Source organism: Rousettus aegyptiacus, unplaced genomic scaffold, assembly GCF_014176215.1.
Source record: "Rousettus aegyptiacus isolate mRouAeg1 unplaced genomic scaffold, mRouAeg1.p scaffold_m13_p_13, whole genome shotgun sequence".
NCBI lineage: Eukaryota > Metazoa > Chordata > Mammalia > Chiroptera > Pteropodidae > Rousettus > Rousettus aegyptiacus.
The window spans coordinates 17,215,307-17,235,369 of record NW_023416288.1 but is presented as its reverse complement, the minus strand read 5'-3'; the positions used below and the strand labels follow the sequence as shown (position 1 = coordinate 17,235,369).

At 35.7% G+C, this 20,063-nt stretch overlaps 1 protein-coding gene across 5 annotated transcripts in view; it reads left to right on the top strand.

The window, feature by feature from the left end:
- CDK6 (cyclin dependent kinase 6) overlaps window positions 1–20,063 on the top strand; it is a 210,151-nt gene that overhangs the window by 59,130 nt on the left and 130,958 nt on the right. For all 5 annotated transcript variants that reach the window (XM_016161287.2, XM_036230346.1, XM_016161288.2 and 2 more), the window contains one exon: window positions 1,564–1,699. In XM_016161287.2, the coding sequence (XP_016016773.1) occupies window positions 1,564–1,699 (136 nt within the window). The remainder of the gene's footprint in view (window positions 1–1,563; window positions 1,700–20,063) is intronic.

Here is a 20,063-nt window from a genome sequence, read left to right as displayed (position 1 = left end):
AATAGCAATCATATTTTTTATAGTATGGCACTTATGATTTATGATACTATCTTTAATGAATTTACTAATTAGGAATTTTTATTTTATCGGAATAATTTTCTGGAATAAGTCACATTAGTAACATTGGAAGGCTTTGGCATTTAAAAAATATTAACTTTAGAAGTAGATGATTAAAACTTTAGCAAATCAAAATATTTGGAAATAAATGTGAGGAAGAAATTCAGCTGACTTTAACTGATTTTAATGGAGTCGTGGAATTCACCCCAAACCACCCATAATTAAAACGTGTTTTGGATCTGGCTGTGAAGTGTGTGTGGTTGGTGGTGGTGATGGTTCTCCCCCACCAGATTTAACTTAATTATAGTGTTCTTTGGTTTCTTTTATTAAAGTTTAGTTTCGATCCACAGAGAAGAACCAAATGTTGTGGGGCCCATGTAGCCCAGCAATGCAGTGGTGGCATGGTGAACCATCTAAGCATTAAAACTTTAACAGTAATATACAAAGTGAATAATTGAGAGTCAACCCTGCATTTTAGTAATTGGGTTGTATGCTCATTTATATTTAGTCTCTTTGAAGAGAGCATTATTAAACTTTTTAAAATGGAAAAAAACAATAGCATTTCATTAGCCTTTTCTTAGTATTTATATTAGATTTTTCAAGAAATAGACTTACAACTTGTTTATGGGTGGTTTGTTTAATTCTTCAAATGTTTGATTGAGTATCTCATGTACCAGATAGTGTGCTATGTATGTGTGTTTGAAATTAAAGGAAAATTTGTCCTTTGGCTTGAACACTTTTTTATTGCTAAAGGCTTTGTTTTTAAAACTTAAATTTTGAACTAGTTGTAGGATTTATGGAAGACATTGAACTTAATTATTAAATTTGTTAGTCTGTTTTTATCATTTAAGGGCGATATAGTTTACCAATGAAATTTTATTGCCCTCCCCCCAAAAAAGTTTAAATTTCAGTTTTGATTAGCATGATATCTAGAATTTTAAAACAAAGAATTTATGTTTTTTCCAGGGACGTTATTTGATTCATCAGGACGAGAAGGCTCTCTTACAAATAAACCAAACTTCTCCATATTCCACCATACTTATTTTCATAAGCATGATTATAACACCTTAAATTCCAGGAAAAACTTCATTACACAGTCCAGCATCTCCAAAGAATGCTCATTCTGTCTATTTAATAATTCTCAAACTCCGAGCTAAGAACCATATTTTTCCTAGGATGCAGCTTTTGAAACTGTCTCCATCAGCAAGTTCTGCATAAGGTCTTAACTAAGGAGACTCTCCAAGGAGATATTTTCATGCTCCAGCCTGTTGCTTTCTCTTGGCTACTATGCATTTGTCACCACTTAATCGAGTGCTCCTCTCCTGAACTTTTACATATTAAGATTAAAGTGTCAGATCTCATTAGGTATCCTTGCATATTATCACAAGGAATGGTCAACAGTGGCCTTTTTTTTTTCCTATTTGATCAAATGGGTATGTGTAAGACGTACAGGTCACTTCTTTGCTTACTACCACCTACTTAATATCTCTTTCTTTTTTCTTTTAGGTTATTCGATGTGTGCACAGTGTCACGAACAGACAGAGAAACCAAGCTAACATTAGTGTTTGAACATGTTGATCAAGACTTGACCACTTATTTGGATAAAGTCCCAGAGCCTGGAGTGCCCACTGAAACCATAAAGGTACTAAGAATCATCTTTCTGCCTGGTCAGACAGTCACACTATTATAGTCTGTTAAGCAATGGCATTCTTTCTTTATGAAAACTTGCAGAATTAAAGCTTTTGGAACTCAATATGTAGATATCTATATCTAATATAACTAAGTGGATGTTTACAGAATGGAATATATCCTGGTTCATTAATTTTAGGGCTCAGTGGATAAACCCTTTAGTTCTAATACATTTATTGAAAAATATCTACTTGTACATTATATGGTTCTAACCTTGGAAAGTATAGTGTAGTAAATATGGCTCAGTCTTTTTCTGATGGTTCATGGACTCTGGGGATATAATTTGAAACATTATTCATGAGCATATTGAATATTGTAGTTGTATACTGTAGGAAGTAGCTATGCTATGTAAGTCTGAAATACTGGTTGCTAGGCCCTTCTCTCTCCATTTTTTTCTCATTCATAAAACATTTGTAGAAAGCCTAAATGCCAGGTACAATCCCAGACTCTTGGGATTCAGAGATAATTTAAGACTCCTTAGAGGTCAGCAGGCTAGATACAGTGTACTCACTAGGAGTTCTTTCTTCCTTTAAATCTAATGGAAAAGCTACTTATAGAGTTTTCTTGGTCTTACTTTCATTCTGCTTAATTGAACTTCCTAGTAGACCTTTTAAATCTATGCACATCATGTGCAGGTTTTCATGAAGACCCTTTTGTTTTTGTGAATTAGTTGACTTAATTAAGCAGACTCCTTACCTTATCATTCATAATTTAGAAATGAGTTATAGAATTGAGCATCAGTCGCCAGATAGGATGGGGTTGGAGAGCTAGGAGAAAAAGGAAAAGGGAGTAAGTGGTACCAATTGTTAGTTACAAAATAGTCAGGGATGTAAAGTACAGCATAGGAAATATAGTCAATAATATTGTAAGAACTACATATGGTGCCTAGTGGGTACTAGACTTATTGGGGGGATTACTTCATAAATTATGTAAATGTCTAACCACTATGCTGCACACCTAAAATTAATTTAAAATAATATTGAATGTCAGCTTTGATTGAAAAATACAAAAATAAGATATTTAAAAAGAATTCATCATCATTTTAGATAGGAGTGAATAGCTGAAAATAGTTTATTTTCTGAACAGAGTAGAAAATGTCTTTTCGTGATAGCTAGATACAGATACATTTAGAACTTGACATATTGAATGATTTATCCCTTTGGCTTTAGACTAATATAGAATTTATTTTCCCCCATCTGCCTTTTATAAAAGGAAATGGTTCTCAGTAATGGTCTCATTTCTTGCTGAGCAGTTTCAAGGACATTAAATCCCTTTAAGTGTAGGTATTTCTAATTATCGCCTCTATCGCGGCACCTTTTTTTCTTTAAATTCTGTTCTAGTCCTATGGCTTCAGTTCTCTCCTCTATAAGTTCGTCTAAACCCCCATGTTCAGCATGCAGGACAGGGCATAGCCCCTTTTCATTTACTCTTATTTTCTGGCCAAATTGGACCAATCCGCATTCTTTTAGTATGGTTCATCATTTTCTAACCTCTTTGGACCTCCTTTTCATTGCCATTTCTCTGCTTTCCCCGCCCATAGCCATCTGCTTAATTTTTTCCAAGGCTCACCCTAGATATCATTTGATCAACTTTTACAGCTGGATGTAATCTCATCTTTCTTATACCACTTGTTCTGCATCTCTCTTCCTTTTGGTCTTTATCCTTAATTTTAAAAAACTTTCTGAACTATGCTATCTACTTTTCTTTCTTGTTAAGTATAAGGGTTTGGGGTTTTTTTGGTAATTTGAACGTTTGTGGACTTTTAAGGTCATTATTTAAAACATGAATAATCATTTAAAAGCACTAGACTACTGTCAAATGGGTAGTTTTAAGCTGAATGTGTAATTGATACAAATGTGTTTTTAATGAATACATATCTTTTGTTTCTGTGATTGACTTCTTTTTAAGAATTGGTATGGAGGACAAACATCTGCTAAGTGGAAGATTCTGGCTAGTCGAGGTTCTGGTTAATTGAAGCACACAACCAGATAACAGAAATATTTCGTTATTGTGTAGGCTTATTCATGAGTAGTCTCAACTATATCAATAAAATGTTGTTATTATGAACAACCTATTGGGAACACAGATTGGATTCTTTATATAGAATGCTTTGTTGTAGTAAGAGTTTTTCTGAATATACTTATACAGATAATAACTGAATATTTACAGGGAAAGTTCTGTACTAATTATTTTGGCGACACAAAACTGAATTAGTCATGAACATTCGCTCACGGACCTTCATATATAAGGGAAGAGATAAAGTGCACACAGAAGCATGGGTCCACATTCTCTATGGTTATTTAAGTAGTTTGGTTGAGTGTTTTCAAGTAAGGAAAAAAAGCTGTTTGTCAATAAACATAATCTATAGCTGACTCTTTACATTATGGTACCAAAATACTTTCTAAACTGTTCTTCTAAATCATAGATGTTATTGTTGACATTGTCTAGCACATATCATAACATACCATATTGCAAAATAATTATAAATATGTAAAGTATTTTAACGTGAAATAAATATAAAACAAAATCAAGAAAGTATCTCATATAAGATAATTTAGGCTGAGGGGATTTTCCTCAACTGCCTGCCTCTCACCGTGTTTTCTGTGGCACCGTTTGCCTGTTGGCCCACTTAAATGCAGGATAGTCTAGTGCGCATTCAGGACTTAAACTGCATTTAGGTGGGCAGTAGTTGGATAAAACTGGGATGTTCCATAGCCTCTGACTAGATGTTATAGGGGTAAAATCTTTCTGTTCAGTATCATTTTCATCAACCTGTTTGTTAGAAAAGAGCCCATGATGGCCTTATTTTCCCAGTTTACACATATCACATAACAGTTTTTCGAATGCATTTAAATACCATTTGTTTGTGTTTTAAGGCAGAAAACCACCCCTGAGTCTCTAAGTATTTGTGAAGGTAGATAGGTGGGTGAGCCTGTAATAGGGAATCTTGTGATGATTGCATAGTGCTCACATCAGACTTTGGTAAAGTAAGTTAAGGATATAGTCCTGAACTAGAAATTGTCATTGAGAGAGGTTTGTGAGAATAAAATAAAATCATAGGTGGTTCTTTCCAACATTTAAAAATATACCTTATTCTAAAAAAATAAACACATAAATACATCTTATTCATACTTCATATTGAGGTTTTCATGACATTTTTTAATCTCTTTTCTTGATGTTTTAAGGTATATCCATTCATTCATGTTGACAGTGACATTTGCACAAAGAAGCCTATTGCCTGCTATACTGTGAAGTCAACAAATATCAAAGTTTGCCTTATAGGCTTATCATTGCCATATCTTGCGTTCCTCTTTCTAATTCAGAAGTGCTTTTTTGATCTACTTAATTATGGAAGAATTCAGTGCTGTATTTATTTAATTTTTATTCGATCATTTGAGATTTGATATCGTCTTCTTCAAATTCCGTGCTAAAACTTATGAGGCAGTAATTGACACCTTAATGATTCTATTTTTCTTTTAAGGTCCATGATAAATTTTAAGTATTTGTGCTTATATAGCACCTTCCATTTATGGGAGCTTTATAAGAAAAAAAAAAAAAGGCTTTCAGATTGTTATTGTTTCTCTTTCATGCCTTTTTCTGCCACTATATAAGAAAAGATCAAAAAGAACTATAAATAAATTCCCTTGCCTTGTTCCTTATTCATGTCTAACTGCTACCCAGGAAAAAAACAAAAAACAAAAAACTACCGTATGGCAGGATATATATGGAGAGACACTCCTGTGTACAATCTTATGTTTTACATGTTCTCAAAATATCATGCCTTCTTTTTCTGAACTATCATTTGATGCTTAGGCCTCTTTTCATATAATCCATTCTCTTTCCTAGTATATGACATCGCTTCTCCACTATCTTAAAAACTATTTGAGAACCTAGTATCATTCCTCAGATATTCTCTGAATTTAACATGTTTGATAAAAATTGGCTATACGATTTCACAAGTAGAAATTCGAAGGCACTGAAAGGTCACAGAAGATCAGCTGCCTCTCCAAAAGAGGACAGCGTTCTTTTTGCTCAAAACCATATGGCCTCTTTGGATGACTCAATCTTGGAGTAAAAATCACATTTTATTTATGTATCTCTATAACAAATGAAGTCTATAGAGCTTGAGAAGGCCAAAAAGCTCAAGGTTTGTGTGTCTGTGTGGGTCATTTTCTCTGTGAATTACATTTCATTTTATCTTCAGCTGGATGTTTCTTAGAGATTTCTGTTGGTTGTAATAGTTTCAGTAGGAGATAAAATGTACTATTAGATTTATTTTACAAAACCCAGACTTCAGAGACTGACACACACTCTTAATAGCACCTGTTTTCTGCCTCTGGGAAATATCTGTTTTCATGAATAATATCTGCTTGCAGTAAACAGTGGCTCTGGTGTCAGTATGGGATGCCCGAGGCTGATTCATCTTTCTCAAGCTGACATAATGCAGGGTGACTGACTAGTCCCCCCTGTATTGCAGATGAAGAAAGTCTCCCAGAGCCTTCTCTCCTCTCCCCGCTCAAGGAATCAAGCCATGGCCCCTCTCGGCTCCTGGTGGTCCCCACTTTGCTTGAATTATGAGCAGGTGATTTGTCTCATCTTTGCAGGACACAGAGCAAATTAACATGAAAATATCGCTTCTCAGAAAACAAGGCAGGCTTGAATGCCCTGTCGCTGCTGGTCATTAGCCATCTGCCACCGACACTCATACTCTGTTTATCACATTTGAAATTCAGAGCAGATGTTGCATAATAAGGTGATTTTAAAAACAAGGCAAAAAATTCAGAGAACAAATACTCCACAATAATGATAAGGATCTTGGAAGGAAATTTTTTCCAATCTAATATTATGGCTGGACTAATTGCAGAGACCATGTTTTTTAAACCATGCACACATCTCTCCTGATATTTAATGCAAACTGCTTTTCATAGTAACATGAAGTAATTTTAAAAGAAAGTATGTGTGAAAGATGCCTAAGACGACTGTTTAATAAAATGAATTTTAATAAGTAAAGGGGTATATTTAATAACGGTAGTTCTGGTACAAAGGGCCTCATAGGTCAGTCATGCCATTGTTGATTTTTACTCTTAAGATGGGCCTCAACTTACAGCAATTTGATTTCAGATAGTTCACTCCTATAGTACAGTTGGATCTCTTAGGGCTTGTAGGCCATGTGGTTTCCTAGTTTATTTTCTTCTTGGTACTCAGGACCCTATGTTCCCCTTCCCTTCATTGCCTCCTCCTTTACCCCCCACCCCTCCCATCATTTCCATCACTACCACTGTCTGTGCGTGCACGAGCACACAAACACATGCACGCACGTGCACACACACAGAATTTGGGGGAAGAGGGTGAAAAGCAATATCAGATATACTGCTAAGCAAAAATTAAGCAGCCAGTCTGAGTAGTTAGAGGGTTAAATCAAAGTAGCACAAGCAATTGGCCATTGACTCCCATAGAAGAGGTGATCCAAAGGAAGTAAGTCAATGCTGAGTCTACTCCAGGTTTAGGGGGAAATGAAGGATGAGTGTGCTACAACTTTTGTAACTTTCCATAACTCAGGGAACTTCTTCAGGGAGAACTTTTTAACCTAGATTTTGAGGACTCTCCCAGAAACAAGTCCTTAAACAACTTCCCAGGCCCTTGTAGTAGCTGAAAATATCAAGAGAAAGAGAGACAGACTTATGCACATATGTGATTATCTAAAAGTATATAATAAACTACAACGGAGTTATTTAGTGGTTTGGGTCGGGTTTTGTTTTGTTTTTTTTTTTTTTTGGTTTTTTTTGGTAACAGGAAATATGGGTCAAAAAAAGTGTTTTCTAAAAGTTCTGCAAGACTGACTAACTAAAATAAATGCCGACTCACTAAAATAGGCAAATGACACTTTGATCAAGCTAATAACAAGTAAGTCGGAATTGCTTTGGAAATGCTTCCTCACCTTAAGTATCGAATCTGTTTATAGAGCCCATTAAAAGTTGTCGGCAATGTATACCCAGTCTTAATCACCCTAGTAGCAGATAGCAGGGCGAAGCTCTGCACAGAAGAGAGATGTGCCTCATTGGAGTTTAGGATGTACTTAAACTTCCTGCTCACAGCCTCCTTGCTGGCTCTCTTCCTCCAAATGTTGGAACATCGAAGGCTTTATCCTCAGTCCTCTTCTCTTTCTGTCTACACTTTCTGGCTGGGTGATGTTATGTAGTCCAGAATCTTCTTATATAATTTATTATCCAGCCTGACCTCTCCCCCATCCTCTAAATGCATTATAGGCAGCCGCCATTTGATCTCTCTTCATCATGACATTGACCAGGATTTGTCTCCCTCACTCGGGCTTTCGCCATCTGCCCAGCTGTTTGAGCCCCAAACCTAGGAATCATTCTTGGTTTCTTGCTTTTCTTCCCAGTCTTCATCCAATCCATTAGCAAGTGCTTCGGATTTTATCCCCAAAGGTATCCCCAATCCACTTCTTAATATCTTCATTGCTAAAGTCCAGCCCGTCATGCTGCCTCCACTCAATATCCTGCTTCCACATCTGCCCCTTTATAGATTATCCTCTTTAAAACAACCACAGGGATCTTATTAGAACGTAAGTAAAAGTATTATTCCCCTAATGAAAGCTTATCTCCAGTGGTTGCCTATGACCTATGGAATACAATCAAAAGCCCAACGTGACCTAGTGCTCTTTCTTCCTGCACTTGGCTCACATTCAGTTCTTTATGTGATCAGGGAAACTGTGAGATTATCCATATTGTAACTAAGGATTTCCTTGGTTTGGTTTGGTTACAGTCTAAAACCAATAACTGATAACTGTATAGCATTTTATCCTTTAATACAGTACTGACAACAAAATTCCAGAAACTGTTCTCTTTCATTGTTAGCTTATGTTAAATATGTTTTATCCAAAGAATGGGAAACCAAGTCCAGTGAAGAGATTGATTGGTGCTATGAATCTTAGACCCCATTCTAATCTCTTAGGGATATATATCTAAAAGATAATTGGGCTAGTTACACATTTCTTAAAATTTAAACGTAAGTTTACATATATTCATCATTGTATGCAAGGTTCTTCTCCAACCCCATCATGAGAAGTAGCAGCTTCAAAGAGTTGTTACTTTTAAAAATCTAATTGAAAATACTGTCTCCTATATTATTCATTTAGATTCTTTTCATTCTTGTCCAGAAATTTCAAATACCCATGTGTATCATGGAGTTTGGAAGTTAAGAAAGCACCGTTCTACAGGAGTAATTGCTAACAGTTTGCAGTCACACAATTTTAAATAATAGAGAAAGTATCCATCAGCTATTTAAGATAATATCTTATTCCTCATTCCAAAGAAAGGTGGGAGGGATTAATCAATCTTTTTCATTGCAGTTAAGGAAATCATTACTTGTTCCAGTAAATATTTGTTGAATGAGTAAGTGCTTTCACTAACAGTTGGTAACGAAGCATTGAAAACCTCATAATAGCAGTCACGAGAATCAAATATCTCCAGCATATGAAATATTTGTTGTGATTACTATCACGCTGCTCTTCCTCTTTCTCCTCATCACTCTCAAAGTGCAAAATTCTCCAAAAAGATTAACTCCAGTGAAAAATCAAATGAAAACAGTTTGACCTGAATTCGGATTCGTTTATCTAAATCAGGTCCTTGATGCCAAGCATCTGCTCACTGTGACACTGAAGTCTTAGGAAGTAAAAGATAATTCCTTGAATATTAAAAATAATCAAATATAAATCTAATCTCTAAAAACTCTGGCTACTATCAGACAATGGTAACCTGAATTTGGATGCCTGGGAAACAGACAAACCCAACAAATTGCAGAAGTGAGTTACCATCTAATAAAAGGTTAATGAAGTTAAGTAAAGATGATGCTCTGTTTCTCCAAGTGTGGTCAGTGAATCACCTACGTAACTACCACCTGAGATGCTCATTTAACATGACATCCCTGTCATAACCCATTCCCCAGTTCCAAACATAGTCTCAGGAAGGAGTTTCTAATAAGTACCCTCTGATGATGCTTTTAGAAACTACAGTTTAAAAAAAAATACTCTCTTACAGGTGACTTATGGCATGACTAAGAAATTAAAAACATCTCCCTTACTTTTTAAGATGCTTGTCTATGCATAGGTAACCCCAGCCATTCAGAAGGCTCTTATCTAAGACCAAATGAAGTTGCCCATACATGTACTTGTTTTAAAAGCACTGAAGTTTTTTTCCTTAAGACATTCTATTGGAAAATGCTAGCTCGTTAATGAAAGTTGAAGAGAAGATGCTTGGGAATATGGAAATTGTAACTAGAAATTCTTAAGCTATGCAGAAATCTATTATTTAAAAAAAAAGTATTCATGATACATTATGATTTAACCTTTGAAAGATACTTTTTGTTTCATTTCACTTATATTTTCATAGTTCTCTGTAGTAAACCATTGCTAGACTTACCGGTATAACTGGTCAGAATTCCTAATCTGTTTTATAGATGAGGAACCAAAACCATATGACCCTTAAATGGATGATAGTCATAGATTTTTAGCACCATCACCAATGTGGCCAAACATCTTATTCAGGTACTCCCTCTGAGGTTCATCTATGAAAGCGAAGAGTACTCAGAATTTCTTCCATTTGTGGTTCTAAACCTTTAAAAATATAAGCTAGTAGCTTTGTTGATTTTTGTATTTACCAGTGCTCTCTGTTGTCCCTAAGCATACTTGTTTCTTTTTCCTTTCTTGGACAAAACCAAAGAAATATTTATCATTCTATTTTAGTATAATCTCACCACTTTTAGATTGGGAAGCTAAAATAGAACATAGCGGGGAATTAAGGATCACAGGGCATAGGAGGTTTCATTATGAATTAAGTTTAGTCACTGCAACATTAAAGGTTAATGAGTAATCAGATATTGATTGATCTGGAAACAGTTATCCTCAATTTAAGATGTTCTGTGCATATGGTTGGTAGGGAATGAACACTCAAAGTGCTCATTGTTGACATTTAATTTCACTAATATGTCACACTTTAATGTTCAAATCTGGAACTGAGAAAGTCTCCATCACCCATAGCTGAACCCGAAGTGTTTATTAAGACTAAGATGGTGTACAAGCTACAGATGAGGCCTCTGCTTCCTTCTGCCCCCATTCTATGAAAATATATTCCAGGTCAGAAGGATAGCATACAAGTAGAAGGATGAAATTGACTGGTGGTAACGAGAGGAAAATTGATTGAATGGGCCCCAGGAAAAGAGAGTTTTATGTACCCACAATAAACCCCCCAAAAGTAGCTTTATTGAAAGCATGTGATGATGCTGAGTGCTAAATATCAGAAACATTACATTACTAACTCTTGTTCCCTTATTATGTTTATCTCTGTTGTCATAGCAATTTATCTTGTAATCCCGAAGTTTTTAATATTTAAACCAGATATGAAAGATGGGTTGATTTATGTTTTTAGTGTAAAACTATATGAATGCAAGTAAATGACATACAAAGACAAAAATATTGGTTAAGTTTTGTTTTTTGACATCATCTGTTTTAAATGTTGCTGCTCTTCTAACAGCCCTTGATAAGAATCTCATCATGGCTGTTAGATCTTGATAAAAACACTTAGGAACTGGGAAGAAAGTAAAATATAAATCACGTTAGAACGAGTTAAGAAAAGAGCTGCATTTTGGTGTCCTCCCAAGTGGAGAGACTTATTAAAGCATCGCACACGGAGAGAAAGGACTTCTCTCCTTTTCTGTTTCAACCCCACCATCACTTACGCCACCGCAGTCGCACAGGACTTCTTACTTTATTTATCACCAGGTTCCATAATTAACATATGGTTCATGTTATTGATTTCTCAGGTTTCAAAGTAAAATAAATTGAGCTTTCTTCCACATTTAGAATATACAGTTTTTTTAAGGAACTCTAAACAAAGACACACATTATTTGTCAGTTAGAGAGCAGCTGCCAGAAAACAGAAAATTAGGAATGGAGTCATGGGTGAAATAATGGAGATACTGTTTGGAGGTAACCCTTTGTACAGCAGGAAATTTTCCTCAGAAAAGAGACAGCTGAGTTTGCTTGTAAATTTTGCTAGAAACAGGCCTGATTTAGTAACATTTAGTGCTGGTTAGGAGGCTGAAGACAGCACTTTCGGCTTTAGATATCACGGAAGTGCTCTCTTGTATGGTTTTGTATAAAGTCTAAACACTTTTTAGCTTTGAAAAGTATGTGTATATGAGGGGAGCTGCAATTAATTTTTTAATGATTAGAATAATATATATAGGAAATATGAGATCTGGGAGTAGAGAAGGATTTTCTAAGAAAAAAACTATAGATATTACCATAAAAGAATTTATAGATTATACTATAAAATTTTTAAACAAATATAAAAAAATTAAAGGGAAATAAAATATGTGCAAAAATTATGACAGAGGTTTAATTTCCTTAACATATAAAAAGTTCTTACAAACCAATAAGAAAAAGAAAATTACCCAGTTTAGATATAGATAAGAAACATGAACAGACAAATTCACAAAGAAATACATGTATGCAGAATGGCTGATAGATAAGTGGGGGAAATATTCAGCCTCACAAATAATCAGAGAAATGTACATTAAAAATCAGAATGTACCATGATATGAGATGATTAAATAAATTATGAAAATACATTTAATGAATAATTTTTTCAAAAACCTCATTTTTGAAAAATAATTAACAAAAGAAGATGAGATTCAAACTGCAAGTATAATATGCTTCCAGTTTTGAAATACATTTCAAATACATGTATAAAAAAGTAAAAGGAAATACACTAAAATACCGATAGTTTCTATCTCTGTTGAGGTATTATGGATCATTTATATTTATAGTCTAAAATGAACGTGTACTACGATTATATTAAGCCATATGAATTGCTAATAGTCGACCTCTTTTGACCTACAAAAATGGAATTTTCACATGATTTAACCTAATATTTTTATAATCTGACAAAAGGTCATTTTTATGGGTAATGCCCTCTATTACAGAAAAGTTGAAGTTCTTACATCTACACCTCTTTGTTATAGCCCAGCATAAGAATTAGCAATACGGTTACTTCCTTTGCTATTGGGCCACACAATAGGACAGATGTTGTAAAATAATCAATGTGTATACATTAAAAACATTTAGTACATATTTATTGATGCTGATATTGATAAAATGGCAAACATTTAAAGACTAAGAAAAATGTGATAGGGTTTCTAATAAGACTAACACCATTGTTATTATTCTCTTTAGTCTTATTGACATTTGACCATTAAATAGTATAATTGGTCTATGGAGGAATTTCATAAGATTATAAGTGGAAGCAGTTGCTGGTGAGTAGTGAACTTTTAAATTAATGTCTGCATGTAGACTAAAGTAAAATTATAAGCCTATTTTTACTCCAGTAGCAGGCACTGGTGTACATTTCTTTAATGATCTTTAAGTTTTCAATATTTTTTATTTGAAATCAATTTTCAGTTCTCTTGTTAAAAATGAGCTCTTAACAATTACATAATATACTTAAGCAAAGATTTTTTTTTTTAGGACATGTGCATTAATCTGTGCCTGCTGAAAAAAAAAAAGAAGAATGTTTCTTTTCAAGCCTGTATTGGCCTGTACAGGGAGATGGCCCACAAATAGCTAAGATATTGGGAACGCAGAGTTAGTTTAATGAAGGAGCATCATATGTCTTTCCAGTTTTTCCTGAAGTAATAAGATATTTAATTTGAGATTCGAAACGTTAACGGTGATCTTTACAACATATATACTTGCGCTTAGAATAACATGAATACTCTACTACCTACTCAGAGCCAACCTGCATTTCTTCACAATTAAAGGAGGGGAAAGAGGAAAGTGAGGCCAAATGAAGGAAATTTGAATATATTTTTATTATTTTTAATCTTTTTTTTTCTGTCCTTTGAAGTTTGTTGTCCCTTCCCATTGTGGCCCTTTGAACAAATAAAGATGAAAATAGATGAATGTGGATGATAGTAAATGAAAACTGTTGAGGATACACTGTTTACAGAAAGATAGGACAGTTTTTTTAGTCCCCTTGTTGGATTTAGAAAATTGGTATCACCGACACATTCAAAATAGCTTTTATCCCAGACAGAACCATTATCTATACAGTGGGTAAGATTCCTGTGTTCCAGCTTAGCCCTGTGAGCCATAAGCTGCCAAAGGTAGAGGCAACAAGCCCTCAATGATAAGCAAAAGTGTTAGGTAGGCGAGAGTCCCATTTCACTCAGATAGAAACTACTGAGCTTTCTTTCTTCCAGTCAGAATAATAACAAAGTCCTTCCTCTGGTGATTGATGAGCTTGTTGCCAAGGGAAATGGACTGGAAAATCATCGCCTTGTCTTTTACTTGCCGCAGGAAAGCCATAACAGAGATCTCTATTATTCTTGTTCTGATAAGAGGCCTAAGGAAGCATCGAGGAGGGCTGTGAAGCCTGTAAATGTGTTATATCCAGCTGCTTGCTGGATTGCCTTTTAAAATATGACTCATAGGCCCCTATCTCTTAAATCGTACATGTGTGCTGTTGGATAGCCTTAGACTAGCCATAGTTTTGACCACTATGATGTGGCACATGAGATGAGAAGCTGTTTTAATAAAGACAGATATCTCCTATTTAACCTAAAAAGATGTATTCTAAAATGTATCTGTGTAATGCAGTTCCATGTGTAGAATTCTTTTACTCCTTCTGGCATTGTTGAAGAGGATATTTATAGTCTGGAAAAACTTGGGAGCCCAGAAATGTAAACTGGATCTAAATTCAAAAATCCGGATAATATTTTAACTGATGAGAAGTGATGTAAGAAGCACCCCCACAACATACCTCTTGCCAGATGCAAAACTTTGGGCATCACACTTCAAGCTCAGGATTGCACACGCACACATCTTTGGTAATATCTGAAGAATTAATTCTGAGAGATTCCAATTCACATGTCTAATTGTCACATAACCAAGAATGTCTGAAGTTGAATGGATTCCTCTTTATTAACATTTCCACATTGGTCTTGGCAAAAAAGACCTATTATTTAGACAGTATGTTCTCAGCACCCTTAGAATTTGGAGTGTTTAAACTTTCATTAAAATATTACTTTGCAATCAGAAAGCAGGGATCTTTAAAGACTATGTTGGCAGTGAACATTAAAAAAAAGGCTCAGATAGCATTATATACCAGTATGTTTGGGAAATGTGTTTAAGAGATTAGCATTTCCATTTCCATGACTACTTCTTTTGTGTCTTTTCCAGGTCTACATTCCAATTCCGAGTTAGAAACATTTAAACCTTTCCTAAATTCAGTAGGTCTCTCATAGATTATATTTACAGAAATAACAGCCCGTTCACTAAAGTTATTCCCAGAGCCTTTATCTGGTTGAAGTGGTCATGCATACCATTTTATTTTGTCTCTGGTCTTGTGCTTTTTGCTAGAGTGAGTTGGAGAATTGTGTTAATTCCATTTGCTGGTAGAAAGATAGGCTGCCTGTCCCTGTAACTAACTCTCTGTGGCCAAGGAACTGACCATCGTGAGGCCACCACTCTAATGTTGGCTTTAAAAGCCCTCTTGGAAGTGGAAACACATGTCTTCTTCCTCCCCAGGGTCAACCTGGTAACCTTAAGGTGATGGCACGCTCTTCTGCTATCATTCTCCCCCAAAACAATAGCACTGTCTAACTTAGAACGAAACCTGCACAGTGTTCATTCGCTCAGTCCCCTGGTTGCTATGAGTATTCCTTATTTTCTTAGAAACTGACTACATTTCACATCAACTAGTACACTTCAAAACTTCAGGGGAAAGAAAAAGTGAATCAAATAGATTCTTGTTTTTATGAGAGTATCCACTACCCTAGAGGCACCAAAATTTCACTCTCTGCTATGCCCAGACACAAAATTGAGGAGCCTCTTTGTTATGTCTTTTTGAAATGCCCTTAGGGCTTCCCAAATTTGTTAGAAAACGTCTACTGGTATATGGTTTTCCCATTACAACGTCTCAATTTTTTCTCCTTAAACTTGACTTTTGAGCCATACAACAAGATCACAGTTAGGTGATCTTCTGCTGTGTCTTTTATTTTTTTTAATTATGAGCCTTTGTTTATTTGTTTGAACTGAAATCAGCAAGGCCTAATCTATAACAGAACCACCATTTTAAGTGACCCTGGCAGTTTGATTCCTGATTATATTAAGAGGAGAAAGTGGATCTTGCTAAGGTTGGGGCATTTCCCAATCTTGCAAAACATTACATGCAGTTAATGGGCTCGAACTCAAGATTCGTGTGTGTGTGTGTGTGTGTGTGCGCGCGCGCGCACGCGCGCATGTGTGCTTGTATGTGAGAGAAAGAGTGGAAAAGATACCCCATGCATAGAATTTTAAAACTGGTTAGCACTATGAAAGTTAGCTAGAGGCAAGAGATACCCTGTTGGCTCCTAGATTTCCTAGAGCTGCCTGCTGGAAAAGACTCCTTGGAGATGAATCTCATGTGGTTTCCTTTTGCCTGGATGACATTCCTGTCTTAACATATACCTTAGAAGGCCTTGGAAGATGAATACTTCTTATATCTAAAGTACTTTGGAGATTGGAGTTCTGCAGTTTGCCACGCAGGAAAATAAACCAGCATATTAACTCCCAGCAAATGCTACCTCCTTGGTTTAAAGCAGTTCGTAAAGGATTTTCTTCCTGGTTTGTGCGCCCCACATTGTTTCGGCTCCTCTCATCACTGACCAGCTGGCTTATTGGTGAATAGAGCTGTGGGCCCCTCGCCATGTTTCATGTGAGGTCTTGGCTGGGTGGCAAACAGGCAGCCTGTAGCCAGTGTCAGCAATTCAGGAGGAATTGGCACAGCAGTGTCCCCATTAATTTCTGCTTGTCACATACTGTCATGCAAGTTACACCAGAGAGGAAATGACCGTTAAAAAAAAAAGGTACCCTTGTGGCACTGGGTCCCCTCCAGACGTTCCCCGAGGTTAAACAAGTGGATACAATTAGCTCTACACAGACAGCTGCGGGGAAGGGAAAGCCTAGAAGTGGGCCCCACAGCAATGTGTCTTTCCTGTTGCAAGGAGTGTCAGCTATCAACATCTGCCATATTTTAACCCTTCAAAGGGACCGGTAAATTAAGGGGAGCTATTATCCCACGCTCTGCTGATCATTATCAATCATAATGCCTTGGGAAATTACCACAGTGCTGCTGCCTTGGTGGCAGGTTTTGTCCTTTGGGGAGCGTTTTTATGTGTTTGCTGGGAGCTGAGAAGAGTGGTGGGGGCACCGAGGGTGAGGGGAAACTAGCTCTTTAATCGTTGGTAATTTACTGCCACAGGGAAGGGGATGAGAGAGGCAATAAACTCCTCTTCAGTTCAAACCGAAGTCGTTAAAATCGGTGGGCTCCAGACAGCTTCCATTTCCAAAGAGATCGATTTTGCTGCCGGAGTTTTGTCAAGCAGTCTTCACCACGAGCTTTGGTGGTTTTTAGAGCACAGACAAGAGCTTTGGGAAATGAGAACCAGTTTTAGAGGAGGAAAGCCATCCAAGATGAGAAAAGAAACTCAAATTAGAGGCTTCCAAAAACTGAAATGTTTCGAAGATTGAGATGATTAAGCTATTGTTACCCAAAGAGAGTCTTGACTAATCTTTGTAAACACACTTTGTTTGGGGTCCATTTGTCTAGTGAAAATCTGATTGCCAGCACAATGAGACAGATGAAGGGGACCGTCCCATGTGAAATTGAGTTTATTAAAACTTATTTGAACTAATCATTAAAACTATTTAAAGAAAAGTAGAGAATGGTTTATTACAATGTTTTAACTCCAACAGGAATTGGGTTCATATTGATGAACTTGGGACTTTCTCTTCTGAAAAGATACCATTTTGCTCAGAGGCATGAGTATGTCTTTATCAGACAGGGATTCTGAAAATGATCAATAATGATGAGAGTAGGAGCCATAAGCTAATGTTCATCTATACGATTGTACCAATGACAAAAAATTGGAAGGAATAATCACACTTGGATTTCACTGAGTTCTTACTTAATGTTACTGAGGAAAATTCTGGCACCATTTAAAATAACTTTAAGTGAGGGCTAGGAGCCACCATTAAGATAATTAAGTAGCAGTAATACTGTATCATATTATCTAGATTTCATCTGTTCCTATATGGAAGAAGAGGTAGCATGATCACCAAGGAGAGCATTGTCTAGTTTAAGAGCCTCATTTTATAGATTAGGAATCGGAAGCTCAGGAAGTTTAGAGATTTGTCCAAGATCTCACAGTGAAGCAGAGGCAGAACTCAAGTCTCCTTCCCAGGTAAACCATTTATATCATTCCATGGACTGGCTTAGTACAGCAGCAACAAAGGAGTCTCTCTGCCCTTTTGACAGGAGGGATAGGAAGGAACCACAAACCTAGGGTAGAGATGACTTTCTTCAGTAAGGGACATAGTCGACTTCTGCCATTATATCAGGCTGTAAATTTGATGCACCAGTTTTAGTTGGCTCCGTTAGACCAAGAAATGCCAATTTTAGATCGTCTTATCCTATTGTAAGTAGTACATAAAAATATTTCTTAATGTTAATATCAAAATAATGTTCAGATTTGGGAAATTTACCTCTTTAGGTATTTATAATCTTTTAAATATAGATCACAAAGTAGAATCAGTAAAGAATACATAAATGTGAGCCCACATAAATATGTGCTCAGACCCTAACAGTAGGATTTCATCTAAGAGACAGGTAGACTGTAAATGAGTTTTTTCTATTACTTATGTTACTGAGCTCCGACTTTAGGAGATAATCAGTAATTGACTTCTGTTTAAACTTAGGTAAGTACTGAAGCATATGATTTAATAAGTTAAATGTCACAGTTTGATGTTCAAAAGTGGATTTATTCCCTATAAGATTTTTCATTAAAAATGAACATATAGAAACTAAATTACACTTATTCATGTTTAAATATCATTGTTTTCTTAAAATTGTTTCTTAAGGCTGATTTCAGGGTCTATCAAACAGTGTCAGGCTTCAATTGAAGCACATACCTGAAGATTGTGTAGGCTCCAGAGGAATACCAGATGATGGGAAACAGGACAGCAGAGAAAATATCAATTTAGTGAACAATGATGAGCCAATTAGACAAAAAACATTGGCTTGAACATCATGGGACAGGACGGAATCATTACTAATGCCTATGGTATTCAGAATCATAACATCAATCGCGATGAACTGCTTTGGTAGTCATGTGTCCATAATATGTAATTCCATAAAAATTCTCTTGGTTTTGGCATTAATTAATAGAGACTATATTTTATAAAATGTCATATTTCATTGGAAACACTTGCATTTAAACATGTCAACTAAGAACTTGAAATTCTTTCCTATCATCCATTAAAATTATAGTTGCTGAGTTCTCATGGGAAAAAGTAGTTTCTCACTTTAAGTCCTGATGTTCAATAGGATTTGGTATAGCATTTCATTTCACTTCTAGTCCTAATGACTCACTGCATTCTTTTCCCGAGAACTTATCCCCTGTTTACCCTCTGAGTTCTTTCTCATGTAGACACAGGCCTAGTGAATCAATTGGCATGACTATTTCCACAAATGGTTGAGTAGTTCAACTTCTGTAATGCCATTGGAAAACACTATCTAGTCTGCAAGTTTAAGGAAAATTAATATTTCCTATTCAATATCTTGATTGGATTTGGATTTTTAAAAAGATTAAATTCTGGAGAAAACTTTTCAAGGGTGACCTGGGACATTCTCATGCAGTTGGGAAGTAGTACTGCCTTCATTTTACACATGGAGGCAGCTGGCGTAACCAGCTAATAATTGACTTGCCCAAGTTCACACAAGTAAAAAGCCAGGAGCTAGATTTGTGACTCTTGCACAATCTATAGGATTAAATATAATTTATAATCTTTGACAGTGCTGTTCAATAAGTCCTGTTTACATAAATGTTTTAGCATTTCCATGCCTTCTGGGCCATTAAGGCAATTTATTTTTATAATTTTAATTATTACAAGCCTCTGAGTGTATAAAGTAAACTCAGAAACAAAATGGAGACAAATCTATTTAATTTTATTATAATTAAACCCCATGATGTGTCAATGATAGGATTAAGACCCTGGTTTGGGTCTCTAGTTTTGGGTCTTCTTGTTAGATATTGGCTGCTCATTTCAAATATTGTGTTTTGTTTAACCTCTCTAAAATTATATTCAGAGTTAAGTAGAATATACCCTTATTTCTGCAGATTTCAAGCCATTAAGGAATATATAGTGTATTTGCAAAGACACAACTTGTTTCTTTAACATAACAATCCTGTAAAAAGTTAAT